The 21,100-nt window shown below is 35.9% G+C and overlaps 1 protein-coding gene across 1 annotated transcript in view; it reads left to right on the top strand.

Moving 5' to 3' along the window:
* Window positions 1-17,882, top strand: part of VEGFC (vascular endothelial growth factor C) — a 68,248-nt gene extending 50,366 nt beyond the window's left edge. Inside the window, exons 2-7 of the mRNA XM_058804067.1 lie at window positions 272-485; window positions 2,448-2,638; window positions 9,829-9,980; window positions 12,626-12,735; window positions 12,968-13,298; window positions 17,117-17,882. Of these exons, the coding sequence (XP_058660050.1) occupies window positions 272-485; window positions 2,448-2,638; window positions 9,829-9,980; window positions 12,626-12,735; window positions 12,968-13,298; window positions 17,117-17,231 (1,113 nt within the window). The 3' untranslated portion in view covers window positions 17,232-17,882. The remainder of the gene's footprint in view (window positions 1-271; window positions 486-2,447; window positions 2,639-9,828; window positions 9,981-12,625; window positions 12,736-12,967; window positions 13,299-17,116) is intronic.
* Window positions 17,883-21,100: the final 3,218 nt, after the last annotated feature.

Here is a 21,100-nt window from a genome sequence, read left to right as displayed (position 1 = left end):
TATATCATCTGCAAACTGCGTTTGTGTAGGCTTAATTGTGTAGGCTCCTTTCTCACACAGATATTTTGAACTACAAGAGTGATAAAGAAGTGGTGGAAGAAGCAAAACATTTCATTGTTTGTCAATATAGTAATGTTGGCGTTAAATGACAGAAGCAGTTTTTATGATGATGACCCCTTTATTTTACAATGCATGACTTGCTTTTCGGGCTAGTTTCCAGCAAACCTTGTGTACCAGAGAAAGTAATTAATCCTGCATGTTACTTTGGCAGGCTCATGGAAGCAAAGACCTGGAAGAGCAATTGCGGTCTGTGTCCAGTGTGGATGAACTCATGACAGTGCTTTACCCAGAATACTGGAAAATATTCAAATGTCAGTTGAGGAGAGGAGGTTGGCAACACAACAGGGAGCACGCCAGCTTTGACACAAGATCAGATGATTCCCTGAAATTTGCTGCAGCGCACTATAATGCAGAGATCCTGAAAAGTAAGTACAGGACGCAGTCTGCATTCCAACACACAAAAAATGAAATTTTGAAGGCTTTTCAGTTGTGTCAAAAACGCTTTAAAAGCTAAGAATTGTCAGTAGGCCAACCTCAGCAGTTTGATAGCATGTGTGTTCTATACTAGAAAATCTTTGATAGTAAGCCTTTCATAATGAAGCAAATCAATGCAGACATATTTTAGGTATGTCCATCGTATAAAAGTGCTTTCTTGGCTCAGTAGAGAAAGTGAAGTGCTTGTCTTAAAGTATAAGGAATCCTACTTCATAGAGGCTATAACAATTTTGCAGAAATCAAAGAGGATGCTAATAGTTGGGCTCATTGAACTATTTCTTCTCATTTTCTGCAATTGCATCACAGCTGGTAGTGCTTTCTTCTCTTATGCATTATGACTTTGGAACACCAAATAATCCACTTGTAACTTTTTCATGTTACAAGAGGATAGTTGTAATGATGTTGTGCTAAAACAAGCAAAACAGTTTTCAAACCAGTGTGTTTGAATGCCCTTCAGTGTTTCAGATAGCTTGGATGAAAATGTATTAACTTACAGTTTAAGCCAGTGCTTGTAGGCAGAGAATGCAGGATTTATGGTAGGAGGTGTATTTTTGGACATGATATTGGAAATCATGTACCTTAATGGACAGTTTAAAGTACACATAAGGCAAAATTTCCATTTCTGTTGAATAGCTTACCAAAATCTAGTGCCAAAAGGGAATAAACTTACAGCTGTAAGTCTCAGGGCTGTGTAGTGTAAGATTAAATTTAGTGAAATGCTGTATAACATGATACAAAGTCTTTGCCCAAATTTGTGTGGATAATCTGGGGCACAAAAATCATCCATCAGATTAAATCACATGCTGTACATAATTGCTAAATACTTTTGCTTTAAATTATACCCTTCTAGTTAACAAACTAAACACGTATTTAAATGAATTTCACATTATGTCTATAAAATTTTAAAATTATAATATTTTATATCCAAGTGGAGTACTGTGTGGGGCTGGTTAGAATTACTTTGCAGAAGTGTGCAGAGCTAAAGTGCAGACTTTACTCAAGATGAGACTTGCCCCAGGTGAAGAAAGGAGGCGTGCTTCAGCTTCAGCTGCTGGCCAGCCCTTTGAGGGAGGTGATTCTGCCCCTCCCTTTGCAGCCATCAGCAGCGCTGTGCCCACAGTGTCCAGCTCAGGGGACAACACAAGAAGGATGTGGAGCTGTTGGAGCAGGTCCAGAAGAGGTCCGTGAGGATGTTCAGAGTGCTGGAGCACCTCTGCTATGGGCTGAGAGAGCTGGGGTTGCTCAGACTGGAGAAGAGAAAACTCCCAGGCGTTCTTAGAGCAGCCTTCCAGAGCCTAAGGGGGTCTGTAAGAAAGATGAGGAGAGATGTTTTAGCAGATCCTGTTGTGACAGGACAAGGGTAATAATTTTAAACTAAAGAAAATAGATTCATACTAGATAAAGGGAAGAGAAATTTTACTGTAAGGATGGTGAATTACTGGAACAGGTTGCTAGTGGGGTGGTAGATGCCCCATCCCTGGAAACATCCAAGATCATTCAAGTTTAGGTGGGGCTCTGAGCAACCTGATCTGCTTGAAGATCTCTTTGCTCATTACAAGAGGATTGAACTAGGTGGTAGGTGACATTTAAAGGTCCATTCCTGGACAAGCCAGGCTATGATTCTGTGCTTTAAGGTCTCCCCTGCGTGTTGGATTCCCTTTTAGTCCCACTGTGACTTTTCATCTGCTCCATGATGATATGTCATGTCCCTGTGAAGGAGAAAAATCAGTTAGAAGGTAGCAGAGAGAGATATGTGTTTCACTGACTAAAGGCCGTGACTCTAGAAATTCATATTCTTGTTTTGAAGTTTAGTAAGGAATCCTGATTTACTGAAAGATAGTTTTGGTTTTAAACAGTTACTTTATAATGTGAAATTCCCTGTAACTTGGCAGGTATTGATACTGAATGGAGAAAAACTCAGTGCACGCCACGTGAAGTGTGTGTGGATGTGGGAAAAGAGTTTGGAGCAACTACAAACACCTTCTTTAAACCCCCATGTGTGTCCATCTACAGATGTGGAGGTTGCTGCAATAGTGAAGGACTTCAGTGTATGAATATCAGCACAAATTACATCAGCAAGACAGTAAGTTCTCACACTTTTACACCTGTTATACTCCTTGCAAATACATTTATGTTCATGCATAATTTAAACCTTCTTATTGCTAAGGAAATAGTTGATTCCAAAATACACAGGAAAAACAGCTGAAGACACTACTACCTGGGAAAAAAACGTGTTTAACGCTCTTGTCACCAAAATATTTTTATTTTTCAGGGAAAAAAATAATTTATGATGTCTCATTCTCAGTTTTGAGATTATCCATGAAACTTAATTCTCTCTTTTTCCCATCTACCTTATGCCTCTAAGGGCCAAGCACTCCATGGAAAACTAGCCTGTCATTTTATTAGTGTAGACTGCTGCAGGATGTGTGGAGACAGGATGCATGTTTCAAATGAAGCCTTTTTAGGAAGGGTGTTTTTCTGTATTAAGACATATTAGCATTATGTACCTATTTATTTATTTTGTTGTAATGCATCTTATTCCAATGTATGTGCAGGTTTTGTTCTTCAAGTTCAGGGTTAGGGATCAGGTAGGAGTGTGCAGAGTTCATGCACTGAGCCTGTGACCTGCCTTTAAAACAGTATATTCTACATTATTCTAAGTAGATACAGGAATTATCTCAATTATCTTTCAACATTTTCCTCAAAAATCATGTAAAAATAGTCATACTTAAAATAATTTCCTAGGGTAATATCCTGTTACTATAGTATTTGGTAGGGTTTTTATTAGTTGTGGGCTTTTTCACTTTTTAGTGTAAATCTTGCTTCGTTTTTCAAGAGGATTCATCTAGCAGAAGATGCAGTACATATTTATAATGAGGACCAAAAACTGCATAGCCAGTTATAAAATTGAAGCCCTTAGGAATGTCACTCCTTTATAAAAAAAACTTTTTAGTGCTCTAAGCCTTTTCTCGGGGGAATTGGGGAATTTTCTTTACGTCCCCTTACAAAGTGAATGTAAAGAAAACAGTAAAACCCACCAGTTTTGTAGAGTGCATTTTCTGCCCTCATTTCTCACCTATCTCTGTCCGAAATGGTATATCTTTCCAAGAATTTTTAATCCTAAATCTAGGCTACTGGTAGACAGCCACACTGCACAGGATTAATGTAGCTCAGATAGCTTAAATGAGGACAACTACAGCACTGACGTTGTTCAAGCTTTACCATTTTTCTCATTATTAGGAGAAACCATTTTCTCAATTCCACTTGCTTGAAAGATGCAAATACAAATTTCATTTTAAAACCCAAGAAGTGGGACTTTTTTTTTCTTTCCATGTATTGGTAAAATTTAGCTTACCAAAATAAAGAATTATCTAATCACAGAGAGAGCTGTTCCACATAACACAGATTTCCTGGTTTTTGAGCACTGTGTCAGTTTGGGCCAAATCAAATCTTTCTCTTCATGTTACTGTTCATATCTGTTGAGCAAAGTAATTTTTTACCCAGTAGAAAATGTTTAGCACTGAGTTTCTTTTTGAAGTTCTTGATGTTATTGGTGATGATTTGATGTAGAGTAGTTAAAGATTTGAGAGACTCTGAAAAGGAAAATGTTAAAGGTCTTACTAGAAAGAAGAGGCAATAACACTGTTTTGTTTTCTTACTTATTCTGTAAAAGCGAGCAAATGTATCTATGAGTTTTCTGTCTTGCTTCTGATTTCCAGTTTTATCTGGTCCTTGACAGAATGCAGTTTTAAAAGAACCCTTAATGAAGGAACAGACCTATAGCTATATATCTTCATCTGTCACCATCTCAAATTTTTTAAAATTATGTGACCACAGTTTAACTCATATCAGATGAGAATTAGAAAGAAAAACAGTATTGGATTCAAGACCTTCTGTGCAATTCAGGTACCCTATACATCTATTTTCACCATAGTTTCCCTTATTTCCTGAAAGAAATGACTACAAATAGTTTTCTCATAATTCACCAATTTTTAGCTTTATTTTTTGTGCATAAACTCCATAAGGTAACTTCATACTGTTCGCCCTGCAGAAAAAGTGCTTAATGGGAAACTAATTTTTTAGCTGGAGTTCTTACTGTGAGGGCAAGCTCTAGCATTGGTTCCAGACATTAAAATATAAAGAAAGATTATATCAGCTTTCATCAGAATTATTTAAAATTGAAAGAACTAAACACAGAAATTACTTTTATAGGGAGCAAATAGTTGATTTCCAGCAGAATGGACCAGATCAGATGTTCCCAGATTGCCTTGGTGGCAGTGGTCTAGAGCAAGGTCAATAGTTTCTAGTTCAGGCTGTGTTACTCCTTTCTAGCTGTTTCACTTTATTGAGAGAAAAGTAGAAATGTATTCTGCTATGTTTTTAATACAATTTTTTCCCAAAACCTGTTTTTGTAGTTGCTAAGGGATATTTGTACAAGCAGGATTGAGATACGAGACAACTTCTTAATTAAAGTACAGTACAAGATCTGCAACAATATTTGAAGGCTCCCTAGGCTAATTCACAAACTGCAGTAGGTCCTTTCCTGCCTGCAGTAGCTCAGTACTTAACTGGTGGCTTGGCTGGTAAGGATCTCTGGGAAATGTGACTGGTTGGATTTTCATTTTGTGGTGTGGTTGTTTGGGTTTTTTCTCTAATTTGTTATCAAACAGCTGTTCTGTGTTTCCATGGCACAAATAATTCAACAGTGGTTTCAAGGATTGTGGAAGTACCTGGGGCAGTTACAGCCTGTCCCTCAGCAGCACTTTTTAATGCCCCACCTACAGACACTTGCTTGTAGGTTGAAGGGAAGCAGAGAGCTGATGTCAAAGAGTTGTTTCATCCCATTCTCCCTCTTGGCTGTCAGGATGGCCATTTTTTTGGCTTCTTTCAGAACACTTGTTGTAAAGGTCCTAAATCATCTTGTTTCACAGTTACAGTTATAGTCCCTCCAGGGAAAACATCTATCCAAGCAGATCAAAATTAGATTTAGAGGAGATTTTCTCACAGGAAACAAGTTAACAGCTTGAAATTGCTTGCCCAGTTTGGGATGTATTTGGTGTTCTTTTTCACAATTCACAGATATGCCACAAGAATATTCAGTTGTTTTCAACATTACAATTTCTACCTTTTCCCATGCATTTTTCTGTTAGATTAATTATTGTAGTGATATAATAGGTAGTTTTAATAGTGGGAGATATATAAGTTCTAAATGTTTTTTGTTAATATTTCTGGGCAAAGAAAGGAATTAAAATAGAAAAAGATAGAATAAGGAACCCAAGCATATTAAACAAATATTAATTTATTATATAAAATACCTGTTGTTATATCCCACATAAGGCTTGAAATAGTTTTCCAAGAAAGTTCAACAGTAATGTTATGATGATGTGCCATTTCTCAAATAGTTTATTTTCATTCTTTTCAATATAGACATGTTCAGTTTTGAAATCAGTCTTATGTCCTTAGTTTAAAAATCTCTCTAGACACATTGTACTGTGTTACACTGGTTATATTTGGCTGGCTTTACTGACACTTTAGAAAGTGCAAAGATCACAAGTGATGGAAACTTAGACTTAATCAATTTAAGGGAAACTTGCCAAAATAAACCACAGGCCATCTGAAGAACATGGTGTAGTTAATGTAAATCTTGGGAAAAAAACATACATAAATCCTGTATTTGAAAAGTATCTAGAATGATGGCCTTCCTACACAATAACAGTTTTGATATATTTTAGGAGTCAGGGAACATATTAATAATTTTATGTGTGCTGACACAATAGATATTGGCACATATGATGATAGTGCTGAATAAATTAATTTAGCCACTGAAGCAAAGAAATGCTGTGTATGAAAAGCCTCAGTTTTTCTGGTCAGTACACTATGAAGTCCTTCTAGTGTAAAGAAGAAGCCATCAAGGCCATGGATCAAAATTTTATGTCTTTTGGGCCTTTGAGTAACCAGGTCTAGTGAAAGGTGTCCCTGCCCATGGCAGAGGGGTTCTAATTAGATGATCTCTAAGGTCCTTTCCAAACCAAACCATTCTATCTTTCTAAGGATCAGTGAGAAGGAATATATGGAAAATGGCTTTTTCAGGAGTTCTGATAGTGCTTTTTCTCAACACATTCAGAGATTTCCATCTTCTATTAGATTCTTTTTTTTTCTTTCAAGTTTAAAATCATGTTATGTTCTAGGCTGTGGACAGTACTTGGAAGAGAAACCCTAGAAATGGTGTGAAAACTGGAAGACCTGCCGTCTGGCTTTCTGTGTTTATATAAAACAGCCTTAGACTGGCTGAATGGCAGGTGTTGAATTTCTTATTAAATGTATTTAATTATTAATGGCTTTCAATTGTTCCTCAATTACACAGAACTTCTGTCAGTATGTGCTGTACTCTGAGATTAACAATGTGTAACTGATTTATGTTTACAATTAGCAGCTTTTCTGGAGGAGGACAGGGCTTTGTGATTATGTGGGGGGGAGTTTTGTGTTTGTTTGGTTTTTTGATTTTGGTTGATTTGTTATTTTTGTTATATATATATATATTTATATATTATTCTTTAGGTATACAATCGCTTATTGCTTCTGTTGATGCTTTCCACTGGTTTCTTGAAAATGCAGTGTTGGTGGCAAAAAGGCACAGGGCAGCATGGACCAGTTGAGGCTATTTCTGTCTTTTATTTGCCTCTGACTGGAGCAATACTCATGAATTGCTGTTTTATTTATTATAACTACTAACATTTTTCAGAGCAATAAATGCTCTCCACTTTTCAAATACTTCTCTAATCCCTACTGCTATCAGATCTTATGTTCTTTTGGGGACTTAAGCTCATTCATTGTAGTCTTTGGTACCGAATATCTGTCTTTAGGGATTGGTACCTGAAGGAAATGGTTTCTCCCTTTAGAGTGAATTAGTATGTTTTTTATCAAAATTTAAAGTTGGAAAGGAAGAGAAGATTTGGGCTTCTAAGAATGCAGTAAATCCAGTCTTTTAGAGAATGGAGGATCAAACAGAACTAGAAGCCATTTGGTCTCCAAGAAGAACTGCCCATTTGGGCCGTGTGGGTAGCAGCAATAGTAGCCACAGCCAACAGTGGTGCCAGAAAAGGAATTGAGAACCAGCCTCATACATAGATGTTATGAGGCATTTTTCATAGAAATATCCTTTCTACGTGTTGACATTTGGTTGTTAAATGTTGCCAGACATGCCCTATAGTGACAGCAGATGTTGAGCTTATTGTTCTGTTGGATGAGGAAGGGGAGCAAAAAATAAATTGTAGATGTTATCAAAACCATAAAGCATTGTTCATGGCCAGGTTTTACATAATCTGTAATGTTTTACTTAGATGAAGGTTCAGACAAAACTGATGCTTGTTGAGTTTATTCACTTAAATAGTTTCACTGAATAAACAGTAGTAGCTATTGGGTGAGGTAAAATATGTTACTATTAAGAGAATTTATTTGAACAAACTGAGGGTAATTTGAGGAGGTCAAGGAAACTAGTCTACCGTTATGTTATTTAACTAGACTTTTTTGTCACTGCACCACTGAAGTGGTGATAGGAATAGTTGTTAGCAATATTCATCTCCAAATGATACCTTTCACAGTGGAAGGATAAATGTAAATTAAGATTAATTCACATTCACCATCATTTCCAGTTCCATTACCATGATTGATGTGTCTCAGCTGTTTTTGTGAAATTTCTCTCGGTGATCTCCTGAAGCTGAATTGGACTGTTGGGCAGGGACCTACCTCTTTTAGGTGGTTTGGAAATGTAGCAGTCGTCCTGTGCTGCCATCTCCAGTGGTCTGGAGTCTGCTATGCTTTGCAGCATGGCAAATTGATCTACTGCAAGAATACGGGAAGAACATGCACTTGTTTTCCAGCTGCAGTTAGGTCCATTCACAGACTCATGCTTATTTCACTTTCTAAGATTTATCAGTTCTCTCTGTAGCAGGTTTTTATTTCAGCTTCAGAAAAGCAAGGTCATACTGTCATGAGAGAACAGAAAAAAAAAATTCTCCTTACATGTGTAATATTGTAATTAAGTTCATACTCTTTGTTCTGCCCATCAATTCATGCATATTTTCTAAGAATCAGCTTTCTAAACAGGTGAATACATCCCATAATGCTGTATTCTATATTTTAAAACATTTAAAATTACCAGTATTCTGATTATATTTGCACGCTGTGTAAATGACATACTCTAAAGTTACAGATTTTTAAAGAGCATTGCAAATACATCTCAGCTAAAAATAAAGTTTTTTATACAATCTTACCAAGTGGAACTGGAATAAAAATACCAATGACCATTTTTAAAGGTAGTAAAGTCCCCAGAAGATGAAGAAATGTTCTTAAATGTATTTGGAAGAATGACTGAGCACCTAAAAGGCAGCAGTGCACTGTTGCCCTTCTTAAAGACCATCAAAAACCAGCTTTTCAGACTTTGACCTAGTGTATTTTGCCTAGCTTTTCAGGAGATTATTGAGACTTTAATTTTATAGCAAAACCTACTTAATTTGATAAAGTAGATGTCCTGAACTGAAAACTGAACTGTTCTTCTGTTATCACTTGTTCAGTTTTACTACAAGACATCGCTGAAGTTGTTCTCTTTCACCAGTTGAACTATAATTTCCGCTAAAATTAAGATCTTGTTAATTCACTTACAGATTATTTTATCAGTAGTGGATATTTCTTAATACTTTGGGGGGAAAAAAAGAATAGTTAAAGATACATTTTATCAGGATAGGCATATAACTTGCACAGAAACAAATACTAAAAATTTTTAAAATGTGGTAAGCTGAAGTTCAAATGTTATTCATCCAGAACTGGTGTGATCAAGGTCCACTATACTGCTGTGTTACATAAACTTTTGTAATTGTGCAACTGATATATTAGGTGACAACTTACTGTCTTCTTTATATTATTCTTCAGTTTTTCAAAGCACCTTCCTAAAGTTTCATTTTGGATTTTTTTAAAATACTGCCAGTTTGAAGTCATCTCCTCTAGAAAAATGAGTTCTTTGTACATTTTCCTCTCATATATTAAATGTTGTAGTAAGCAAACTGGCATGTAATGGGGTTTAACACTAAAAATGTTAGTTATCACATCATAGCTATTATATTCATTCTGTACATAATAATTATTTAGCAATATAATTGAATGCCGGAGGACAACAAAAAAAATCTGAGCTTAAATTCTTGATAGGTTTTTTGTATGTCCTTCCGTTAGTTTTAGCTGGATCTGTGACAGAGGTGTTTTGCTTTTTGCCTTTTGTAGCTGTTTGAGATCACGGTGCCGCTGTCCCAGGGCCCCAAGCCCGTCACCGTTAGCTTCGCCAACCACACGTCCTGCCGCTGCATGTCCAAGCTGGACGTGTACAGACAGGTCCACTCCATCATACGGCGCTCCTTGCCAGCAGCACAAACTCAGTAAGTATCAGCCTTGTCTTGCCTTTCACTTTGTGAGCAAACCTGTATAATTCAGAATTAAAATACTGCTGGGAAGTTCTCACAGCTTACATAGGCGAGCTATGCATGGCAGTAGCAGAATGCGTTCTGCAAGGGAGCTGCCATTATTTTACACAATTTTACTAAATTAACATCACCTTTTTTACCCAGTAGATTAACTGGAGCAACATGATTTAAAACTGAAGAGTAATGTATGTGGGATTTGCTTGATGAAAGAGCTACAGTCCAATTGAGACTTAAAAAAAAAAAATCAGCAAAATAAATTTATTTTCAAAAGAAAAGCTAAAAAATATCTCTGTAAATAATTAGGAGACAATATTTCTCAATCTATATTTTCATATTTTGAATGCTTTTTTTTAAAGGCTTGTTTTTTAGGGAATCTTTAACTCGCAAATCTTTCTTCACATCTTCACGTGCCAGAGGTGCATATAAAATAGAATGGAAGGGGGAAATAAAGGGTTAATTGACATTCCATAAAAGTAGCATGTTGATTTTTTTATGTGTGTAATTTTGAATGAGAAATTTCACAGAACAATCTGGCACCATAAATCTGATTTTAAGTTATTAAAACACTTGAAGATCTCCTTCCTTAATTTAGAGTTTTCAGCGATGATTTTATGATGTATAAATATGTAGGAGGTCAAAAACACATAACAGACTAGCAGTTGCTTTGAAGAAGAGTCAATAACTAGAAGCCAGTCTGGAATGAATTGACATTTTTTAATAAGGTGAGTGAGTAGAACAAATTTCTCAGAGGTGTTAAGCATTTTCCTCAGTGGTTTCAATCTGTTTAAGTCTGGATGTTTTCTGACATGTTCCTAAACATAAATTAAACTCAAATAGAATATAATCTATCTAATTTGTTCATCAAAACATGGATCATAAACAGTAGCTTGGAAATAAATCTATTCATAATTAGTTTAGTTGCATAATTAACAGATTATTAAAAAACAAACCCAAGAGTCAGTAAGAAAGTCAAATTGTGTTGACTCTCTCCAGCTTCTCTGTGTTTCTAAGTTAAGAGCAGTTGAAGTGATCAGTGCAAGAGTTTATTCTAGCCAGGAAACAGCTAAGTGTAGTTGAGGGAGGTGAGAGTACAGACACCAGACTTGGACCAGCACTCACAGGTAGCAGTTTGTCCTGTGACTAGGAAATCACACTTCAACAGAGGTAAGACAACATAGTACTAGATGAGAATATATAAAGGTCTTCTCTACTGTTACTTAATGTATTTAAGTTTAAAATCTGTGGCTTCATGCAATAAAAAAGCAGGAGGGTTTGATTTTTGGTTTTTTTGGTTTAATTTGGTTGGTTTGGTTTGGGTTTTTTTTAATAGAATACAATAAGATGTCTGTAGATTATCCATATAATTTCTCAAGCAGAATTGGAAGGTAGGCTAAAGGAAGCATATGCCAAGGAAACATATGCAAGAGTGAGATCATTACTGGGATGAAATCAGGAAACACTAGTTTGATAAAACTATAACTATACTGGGGTGAAGCAGGGCGATGTTAAACCACAGCAGTCTTTACAAGTGCAGTGATTTAGCGTGTTGAACAGGAGTGGTCTACTTGAATGATGATCACGGAAGAATATCCCAGCACCTGCATTTTTGAATGTGTGAGTAATGGTGCTCAGGGGAATGAAAAGTGCATGAAATGTGTAATATAGGTGTTGTCTTAAAACATTAGTAGGATTTTAGAAATACTACAGAAACAATGAATAAATTACATAGCCCGGATACATGAAGTTAGGCTTGACTTGTTCAAAGATGTAATGTCAGCTGTGGTGATAAAGAAATTGCAAGCAAGGAAGATGAGATAATACACATAAATATTCTATCAGTGATTCACCAGACAGCTCACTTCACTCATTCTTTAAAAAGGCAACAGCTGCTGTTTGGATTTTTTGCTTTCTTTGGTACTACTACCTTGGCTGCAAACTCTAGAAGGAAAATAGGACTAAAGTGTTTAGTTGCTTATTGTCTTTATTTTTAAAGTGAAGAGGCATCACTGCTGAAGGTCTAATTCTTTAGATTCGAGAAGGCTGGCCAGAATGAGTGACTGATGAGAAATTGTCAGCTAATGGCACATAACTTTCACATAAAATGGAATGGAATCTGATAAACTGATTTTATTTTTTTAAAGTTTTGCCTACACAATTAATTACAAAACTATTATTGCTGTCTTTTGACATCTTAAATTTGAAAACATTTTTGTAGTTCAAAGAACTACATGGAAAATGCCTGTTACCATGCAGTATTTGGCATACAAAAGAATTTTTATACTTGTCTATATGAGGCTTATGTTCTGTGGTTAGGTCTGTTTCAAATCAACATCAGCAAATTACAAATGCCATCTTCTGGAATTTGGAGCTAAAACTTGATGTATGAGAAGGTTTCTTCAACAAATGGTTGAAAATCTCTGAAGTGGGAAGAACCTTCAGTAGCAGACTTAACAGGAATAAAAAAAAAAATTATGAATGAGCTGACACTCTTAGAAAGATATTTGCAATAGTGAGAAACTAAAGCAATCAACAACTGAAATAGGGTTTTTTCCCCCTTGAGTTCTTATAGTAGTAAATCAACAGCATTTTTAATTTCGCAGGTGTCATGTGGCAAACAAGACCTGTCCGAAAAATCATATTTGGAATAATCAAATTTGCAGATGTTTGTCACAGCATGATTTTGGTTTCTCTTCTTACCTTGGAGAATCTGGTAAGCACTTTCCCTTAAAGCATCAACTGTCCTCCTAAAGACAAGAAGTTGTAGTAATTATTTGTATAGTTTTCTGTATCATTGCTACTACTGGTTGTTGCTGTCTTTTGATAAATTCTTGTTTTTGAAACACCATAAAAGGTATGGATTTGCTCATTTCTTCACATAAAAGTGAGTGAGAGAGTAGACACAATATTCTGGTACTAGTGGGACTTCTCTGCTGCTTTTGCAGACACATCTGAAGGATTCCATATCTGTGGGCCGAACAAGGAGCTGGATGAAGAAACCTGTCAGTGTGTCTGCAAAGGAGGCGTGCGGCCCTCGAGCTGTGGACCTCACAAAGAGTTAGACAGGTCATCCTGTCAGTGCACGTGCAAAAACAATCTGATCCCTGCATCCTGCGGGCCCAACAAGGAATTTGATGAAGAGAGGTGCCAGTGTGTATGTAAAAAGACCTGTCCTAGACATCAGCCGCTAAATCCTGCAAAATGCATCTGTGAATGTATAGAGTCTCCCAATAAATGCTTCTTGAAAGGAAAAAGGTTCCATCACCAGACATGCAGGTAGAACCACAGTTTTTATTTCTTTTATGGTGTTCAAGGCCTAAAATTTTGGGTTGTGACATTGTCTGACTTGTTGAATTGCTTTGTAGTCTTAAACTCTAAGCCTGTTGTCAGTTCAGTTTTTATCTTCTATGACTTCTATAATCTCTAAGAGGAAGCTACTAGACACAGTAAGTATCCTAAAGCATATTTAGTTTCTGGTGCTCTTAGACTGCTCCTGGTACTTTTCTTCCTTTTCCTTTTTTTTTTCCTGGTGAAAATGAAAAAATTTAATTAGTTGGAATTAAAAGAAATATATATATATATATACACATATATACATTTGTTCATCTTTATAAAGAAAAATGTCAAATATAAGTAGAAATACTTGTTTTTAAATCTCTAAAGTGAGGGAACAGATTATTAACTGGCATTACTTGTTTATAAGTATTTGGCCTTTTAAGTGACAGAGAAGAGTTGTTAGAAACATCAGAAATTATTTCTTCTCTTTAATTCAATTTTATGTTTGCATAGAGAAAGAAACCAGCCTGATTACATAAGCTTTACACATTACAAAGCCTTTGCACTGTAGGTTTCACTTCCAGCAGTGCTACAAACATAACCCACTAACAGTTTAAAAGAACATTCACAACTAGAGAAGTCAGGCACTTAAGCCAAGAAATGCCATAATAAATATATGATGTTGATTTCAATATCTCTGTTGATTTAAAGACTTAGTATTTGAGGGAGGAAATTAAGTTCAGCCTTTCTCTGTTGTGTTGTGGTTGAATACGATAGAATCATTTTCTCACTTCCCAGGACAGTGTGATATAGGATGCTTTTACCTTTTTTCTAAGCTCTTTTTCTTTTGTCTTTGAGTGCGGAAAGCAAGGTTTATATATGTTGTTACTTTATATCTCTAGAACCAATAGTCCTGCAGATGTTAGCACTGTTAGAGGGGACAATCTCTCCTCCTTAAGAAACGACTTAGCATAGGTTTCTCACATTTTGGTTCTGTCCAGCACAAGCTGTTTCTAAAAGGAATAAAAATCCTGCAACATCCTTTTTATTTCTGAAAGATCCCTTGCTCATTTAGAACAGCATCAATTATACAATTTAATTTATATAATAAAAATATAAAATATTTTTATGATACAAATTTATTAAAAATAAATGGAAGTACCATTCTGTTGAGATTTGTACTAGACGTGAGCCCTAGACATGAGCATAATCCTGTAGTCAGTCCTAGTCAGCTCCTGGTCCTACAAGTAATGCTTGTAGCTTCTGGCTTTGAAGCAGTAATATTTTTATGCACTGTAGCTAAATGCCTCTGCCTCTAGTGTTACACCCTGCTTCAGATGAAAGGAATACAAAATCATCTACAAAGCACAGGATGGGAAGGGAAAAAAAGCTTTTAGCCTACTGCTTTTTAAAGTGATTATGCTGCTCAAGAAGTAGCATTTCCTCATTTCGTCTATTGGAGTTCTTAGAGTGCCCACTGTAACAGTTTGGGCATTCTGCACAGCAAAAATTCACAATTATTGACCATAAAGAGAAAGTTGCTGCTGCTTTGCCCAGCTCTATGAATAGTGACTAAACATCTATCTTAGCTCCTGTGTGCTCAGATTTTCCTCATTGAAACAGACTTCTGTCACATGAAACCACTCTGTAAACAGCATTCAGACCAAATCTCTTGAAAGACCTGGTCTATTGTTCAGCAGTTTCCTAAGGAAACCACATTTTATGTAGTTACAATGACTCTGCTGCTATTCACCTTGTGCTACCACCTCTAAAATTTATTTTGGTCAGTTTTGGCTGGGCCAGATAACTGGGAACTTCATCTGTTAAGCACTTTAGAGGAGGAGAGGGACTTTCTTGCTCTGTTGAAATGTCCCAAATAAGGATAAGACTGAAGTAACCTGACCTTGACTGCTACTAGACACAAACTCACATGGGAGAGGTGCTGTATAGCACTCCCAGCTGCAAGTTGAAGTTCACAAGGACGCATGAATCCTAAGCAAAGTGAACTCCTCATGGTTAATGTTTTCATGAGCGCTTTTCATTGTGTACAGTCATAGACATGTGGAAGAGTTTGGCTTTGCCACTTTCTCTTCTTATTTAATTTTGCTGTCATTTAGTACAATGGGCTGAACTTTCATGGCAGAGACAGCAAGAAGGTGAGTTCAGTGTTTCATCCACTGCATCTCTGTGGAGAACCTTTTTCCCAGAATGGACCCCTAGCTGGTTGCTTGTTCACTTAGAATATTAGGTCCTTCCACAGACCTTTTAGTTGCCTTTTACCACTGTTTCCAAATTTTCGGGGGAATAGATCGCTAGGGGTTTGAGAGATTCCCATGAGCTGCTACACTGATTTCAAATTTCTGTTAGGTGGCACACAACAGTGTTCCTCCCTGAATTACAGAGACCACAGTGGTGAACTAATCTGTGATAAATGACATTGAAAACACTGAACATGATGTGACTAGTTAATAAATGTCCCATTTGCAGTCTTCCTCATTCCTTATCGCTTTCCTCATAGCCAGATTCATTTGTTGAACTGGATGGTGTGAATTAATGTAACTGTAGTGCAGACCTGATATCATAAACAAATTATTGCAAAGTAGTAACTTAATATCCAAAGCAGGCACACAAGATACTAACTTATTTGCAACAACAATAAGAGTCGCTGCAAGCCTGAAACAAGAATTACCGAGGGAAGAGGAGAGTGACATTGCACAATTGAGCGTGCTGTATATATGCAAGTAAGAGTTATCGTAATAGATCATAATATCAGTGTTTCATAAACAGGCACACATAATTTCAATACAAGTTTTAACTGTAACTGTGCTGAAATTCAAGACATATACTTTAGTCTTTTGACTCATTGCCAGTGTCTGAAAAAAATCACAGACTTGTACTTTGTCTCTATTATACACCACAAAGTATTTAGCATTGTTATTGTAAGGTTATTTTGGGTCAAGTTCTTGTTTTAATAGAAAAATTAAATAGGAAAAGGAAGGGTTCAGGGACAACCAGAGATATTATCTTTGTATAAGTTCTATTTTTCAGTCAAGGAATTGGTGAGGAAAACTTCTGCCACTGCACACGGAGATGTGCTTTGTGGTTCAATGCTGTATTACTTATTAAACTTATTTTAATCAGATAGATACTAATTCTTTTCTTTCTCAATTAAGATTTATCAGAAACATGATAAATAGGCTCTGATTTTTCTTCCGAATGCACACAGATGCAATATGAATGCAGATATATTCCCACTGGCTCAGAGACTGCCTGTGTGAATTTGCAGTTTGAAAGGAAGTATGTTCTCATTTTCAAGATCAGAGTCACAGTGCAACATATGTAGGCAAACCTCTCTCAGGCTTATTGAAGTAGTCAATAAGATGAGAAACAGTCCTGGGTAGGAGAGTGAGAGATTTGGTTATAACATGATTCTGGATTACCACCTCCAATTTGCAGCATGCAGTAGGTTACAACTAACGAATCTGAGTACAGAAATAGATCCTATTTTCAAACTAAAGCTAAAAAATAGTACTCAAGATTAGAATGCAACTACAGCCAGCAGTGTGATAAAAAAAGATCCATATGTATCTGTTGCAATAGAATAATTTCAGTATAATTTGTTATTGTTTCACTGTCTTTTGTAAAGAATAGTTCAACTGAAATTGTTTGTAAGAACATAAAAACTTAAAATATATATGTGTTTGTAGGAATTAAATATTCTGTTGAGAAATAGCAGTGTGAAGGCACACAGCTTTCTGTTCCAGTTAACTATAAACAATGGTTTTATATTAATGCCCACTTTTTTCCCCTTTCTTCAGTTGTTACAGACCTCCGTGCACGGTGCGGACGAGACGCTGCGACGCTGGCTTTTACTTCAGTGAAGAAGTGTGCCGCTGTGTACCTACATATTGGAAAAGACCACTTATGAATTAGCCAAGAGAGCACTACTTGCTACGCTGGTGTACACTTTTCCATTAGAACAAAAGAGCAACAGAAACTTTGCTAATATTTGGAATTAAATGTTCACCAGAGACCCTGTGGGGCTTTCAGAGACAGACTCGTGCTTTTCTCAAGACGTGGAAAGCAAATATAGAAAACAACTGGGGTTCGCGTTTTGTAAAGAACTCAATATGGACTTGTTTTCTGTCAATGACCAAATGCCTAGGTTCTCCTTCTTGTGATTTTTTTTTTTAAGAGATAATGACTATATAATTTATTTCCACTAAAACCATCGTGCAGCATTTCTGTTTATAGCAGTAACAATTGTTAAAGCTCACTGTGATCAATATTTTTATATCATGCAAAGTATGTTTAAAATAAAATGGAAATCGTATTATATAATGGTGAGAATGTTTAATCATCTGCCTAAAAAAGGAACTCAGATTCAGCTCTATTTTCTGGATTCCTAACAGGGAAAGAAGCAGTAAGGAGAAAGCAGAAGGCTGCAGACATTTTCTTGTACCTGTTGTGTTTGCCATGTGGCAGACTTACATTGAGGGTTTTGTGAGCCAATGGTACTTCTGTCTCTAGAATGAAAGTAGAAAAGGCATAATTAATAATAAGGAGAACATTGGAGATTCTGTACATTGCCCAAGTATAAGGACTATGTTTAAAGCACAGCAGCAACTACTCACATCATAATATATTCATCTCCTATTTTATTTCTTGGTGTCATTCCCAAGGAAAAGTATAAAACTGAGTCTGTTCAAGATTATTGGCATGTAAGTGGAAATACCAAGATTGTTTTTTATTTAGTGTTACAGGCTACGTTATAAATTTTACGGCTAAGTCTTTCAAAATGCTTGGATGAGTTTACCATTATGTAGTCAGATCTCTTGATCAATGTATACAGATGCAAATATATTTTAAAGGGGAAAAAATATATTCCAATGGGGACATGAAAGGACTTGTACCAGTCTGCTGTGGATTGACACAGTCTCTACAGTGAAAAAATCTCTTTCAGAAAATATGAAATCAAACATCTACAATTTTAAAACAAGGTAAGATTTTTAACTTAGAAGTTGGAAGGAAGTTTTTTACTTACAGAAACTTTGTTGGGTGCAGAGTGGAGCAAGCAAAGCTGCAAAGCAAAATTTTTGTGATGGGAGTGGTCAGAGCTCTAAAAATAATTCTGCTGGGTCTAAACAGCTTTTCTTAAAAGAGTTATTGATGAAATAGTATTTTATTCCAGAACTTTGGCCAGGAGGGTTTGCTTTTCTAGATTCTTTGTATTTCATAAGTTTTGATTACTCAGTCCCCATGGTGGGTTGAGGCAGTGTAACAGGATGAGAGATACTTTGAGACTTCAGCACTTTCCACTGTCTGCCTCCTACTCTCAGTGTTCTTCTTAAGAGGCCAGCTGTTTATTATCCAAACAGGATAATAGGATGAAGTTCAGGCATGCAAATTCTGAACAATGTCTTTATTACCATATTGCTTCAGCAATCAAATGCAGGTAGAAATGTGGATGACAATTTACCATTGATGTACAACTTTAGCTGTCATAACAACTCACACTTCCATCAGTAGGATTGGTAGTCACGAAAATCATCAGTGTCTAAATTGGCAATGTTGACATAATAGCTAGAGGTTAATGTTGAAATTTAATTCAGTATTCAAAAAAATTCAAGTATCCACTTCTATAGGTTACCTGCTTGAATGAAGCCTAAAATACCTTAAGAAACAATTGAAAAACAAATTGGATTACTGCCGTGACTTGTATTGATGAACCAAAACCACTACACTTTTAAAAAGATGTGAGGGAAAAAAACCCCACTGTAGGTGAAGATTTTAAATTTCTGTCCCAGACCAATACAGAAGAGAGGCAGTGAAGAGAAAGACAAACCAAATCTGATACCAGGAACAGAGCCTAAGTAAGCAGGTATCTAACTAACAGATCAGAAATGTACTTCTGGTTATAAAGTAGAAGGGCACAAGTGAAGGCAGAACAAAATCTACATTCCATCACGTAATTCCACAGAGATGATAAAAATTGCATGTTAAAACAATATGCAAATAAAAAAACCAAACCCTGCAAAACTGAGCAATGATCAAATGTCTAAATTTTTTTAAAGGGTTCATGAAAACAGCTAATAAACCCATTGTGGCTAAGCAAGTACTTACATTTCTACTGAGTGAGCATACTACACTCAAAAATAGTAAAACCTGTCTGAGTAGGGAAGGGAAGGCAGGAAGTTCAAAAATGAGACCAGTGAACAAGAAGTTTCAACATTATCACAAAGCACTAGTATCCAATAAGAATTACATTCTTGAATGCATTTTTCCTTTCTTAAGTTTCCAAGTACTGAGACTTTTAAGCATAAATTATGCCAATCTAAGTAAAATAAGATTTATAGAGAGCAAATTCCTGACTTGTAAAAGTTACCACAAAGTCAGGTTTGTGTCTGAGTAAAGTGAATGGTTAGCCATTCACAAAATGATGTAGATGCATAGAATAATTTATACAAGCAATTGATAACATTTTCTGATAATCAAAATCTCCAGTTCTACTTTCCACAAGCATAATTTTATAAAAATGCATTATACATAACACAAAAATCAGAATTATTATCATTACTAGTGGAGAGACTCTACAAATTCTATATGATAAATGTGATTCCATTTATCTCCATACTGTCATGAAATAATCTCTAGGGTAGGTCTTCCTTGCATTTATTACATAAAGTAGCTTATAGGTCTACACTGTTTCCAGTTTTGAAGTGATACTTGATTATGATCTCTTTGAAATTATCATCTTCACTTCAAACCTTTATATTCTTAAAAAAATATAAAAATAGGTTATACAGCTTAAAAGGAGATTTGATAGATGATAATTCTATATGCAAGTTATTCTGCACTGACTCCAAATAAAAAGCTTGTATTGTTATTTGTCTAAAATCCCTGTACCTTGTACAAAAATTACAAGGTTGTTGGGAGAGGGAGAGCGCATGTAACTGCAGTAAATCACATTTAATAGTAAACAGACTTATGCTTGCATTTCATCGGGAATTTACAGCAGTTTCTGCACTCTTTCAATATTGTACTCTAGGGAGACCGTAAATTCTGCAGGGTAAGCCCCCTCTACCTGCCCGACCAGAGGGACATGCTATTTACAGTGTCAGTGCTGTTGGGCAGCTGGCATGTTTGTTTAATTCATGCTGAACAAGTTGATAGTAAATCAGGTCTCTCAGCTCTATTTGAAAGACCAGCATGAAATCTTGGCATATGCACTGTATCATCTTGAAAGGCTTAGTGTGAGGATTGCTTTCAGTATTCTCATTTTCAGCCTTAAGATCTCAGTTACAACTCCAGCTGCCCTTGAATTTTAGCATATCTCCCATTTCTTTCAAGCATAACCACCCATCACATCTATACCAAAAGACAGGAATGGAATAATTAATGCAGTCAGTAATCTCATCAACAGATTAGCCTGAGGAACAGACTGCATTCTTTCAAATATTATTTATTTTATATTTAATTTAAGGATATATTCTTAAAATATTTTGATATAAGTATATTTAATTTTGCGTCATTTGGAGGTACAAATGGTTGCTGTCAGGTAGAAAAGTTTGAAAATGGTCAATTCAGAATTTTCAAAACTTTTTCATTTAGAAAATATGACATAGGATGAATTCTTAATATTACAGGGGTTTTGCTTCCTCAAAGAAAATAAAAATAATAGTTGATAAATTATTTAATAGTTTCTTTTTGTTCTCTTTCTCTTTTCCTTTTGCATTTCAGATAAAACTATTGGGAAAGAACACAGGACAACCTTCTAATTGAGTGATGAAATAATAAGATCA

The sequence above is a fragment of the Ammospiza caudacuta genome, chromosome 4, assembly GCF_027887145.1.
Source record: "Ammospiza caudacuta isolate bAmmCau1 chromosome 4, bAmmCau1.pri, whole genome shotgun sequence".
Taxonomy (NCBI): Eukaryota; Metazoa; Chordata; class Aves; order Passeriformes; family Passerellidae; genus Ammospiza; species Ammospiza caudacuta.
Note: the sequence above shows the minus strand (reverse complement) of the source record. Positions and strands in the feature narration are given on the sequence as shown.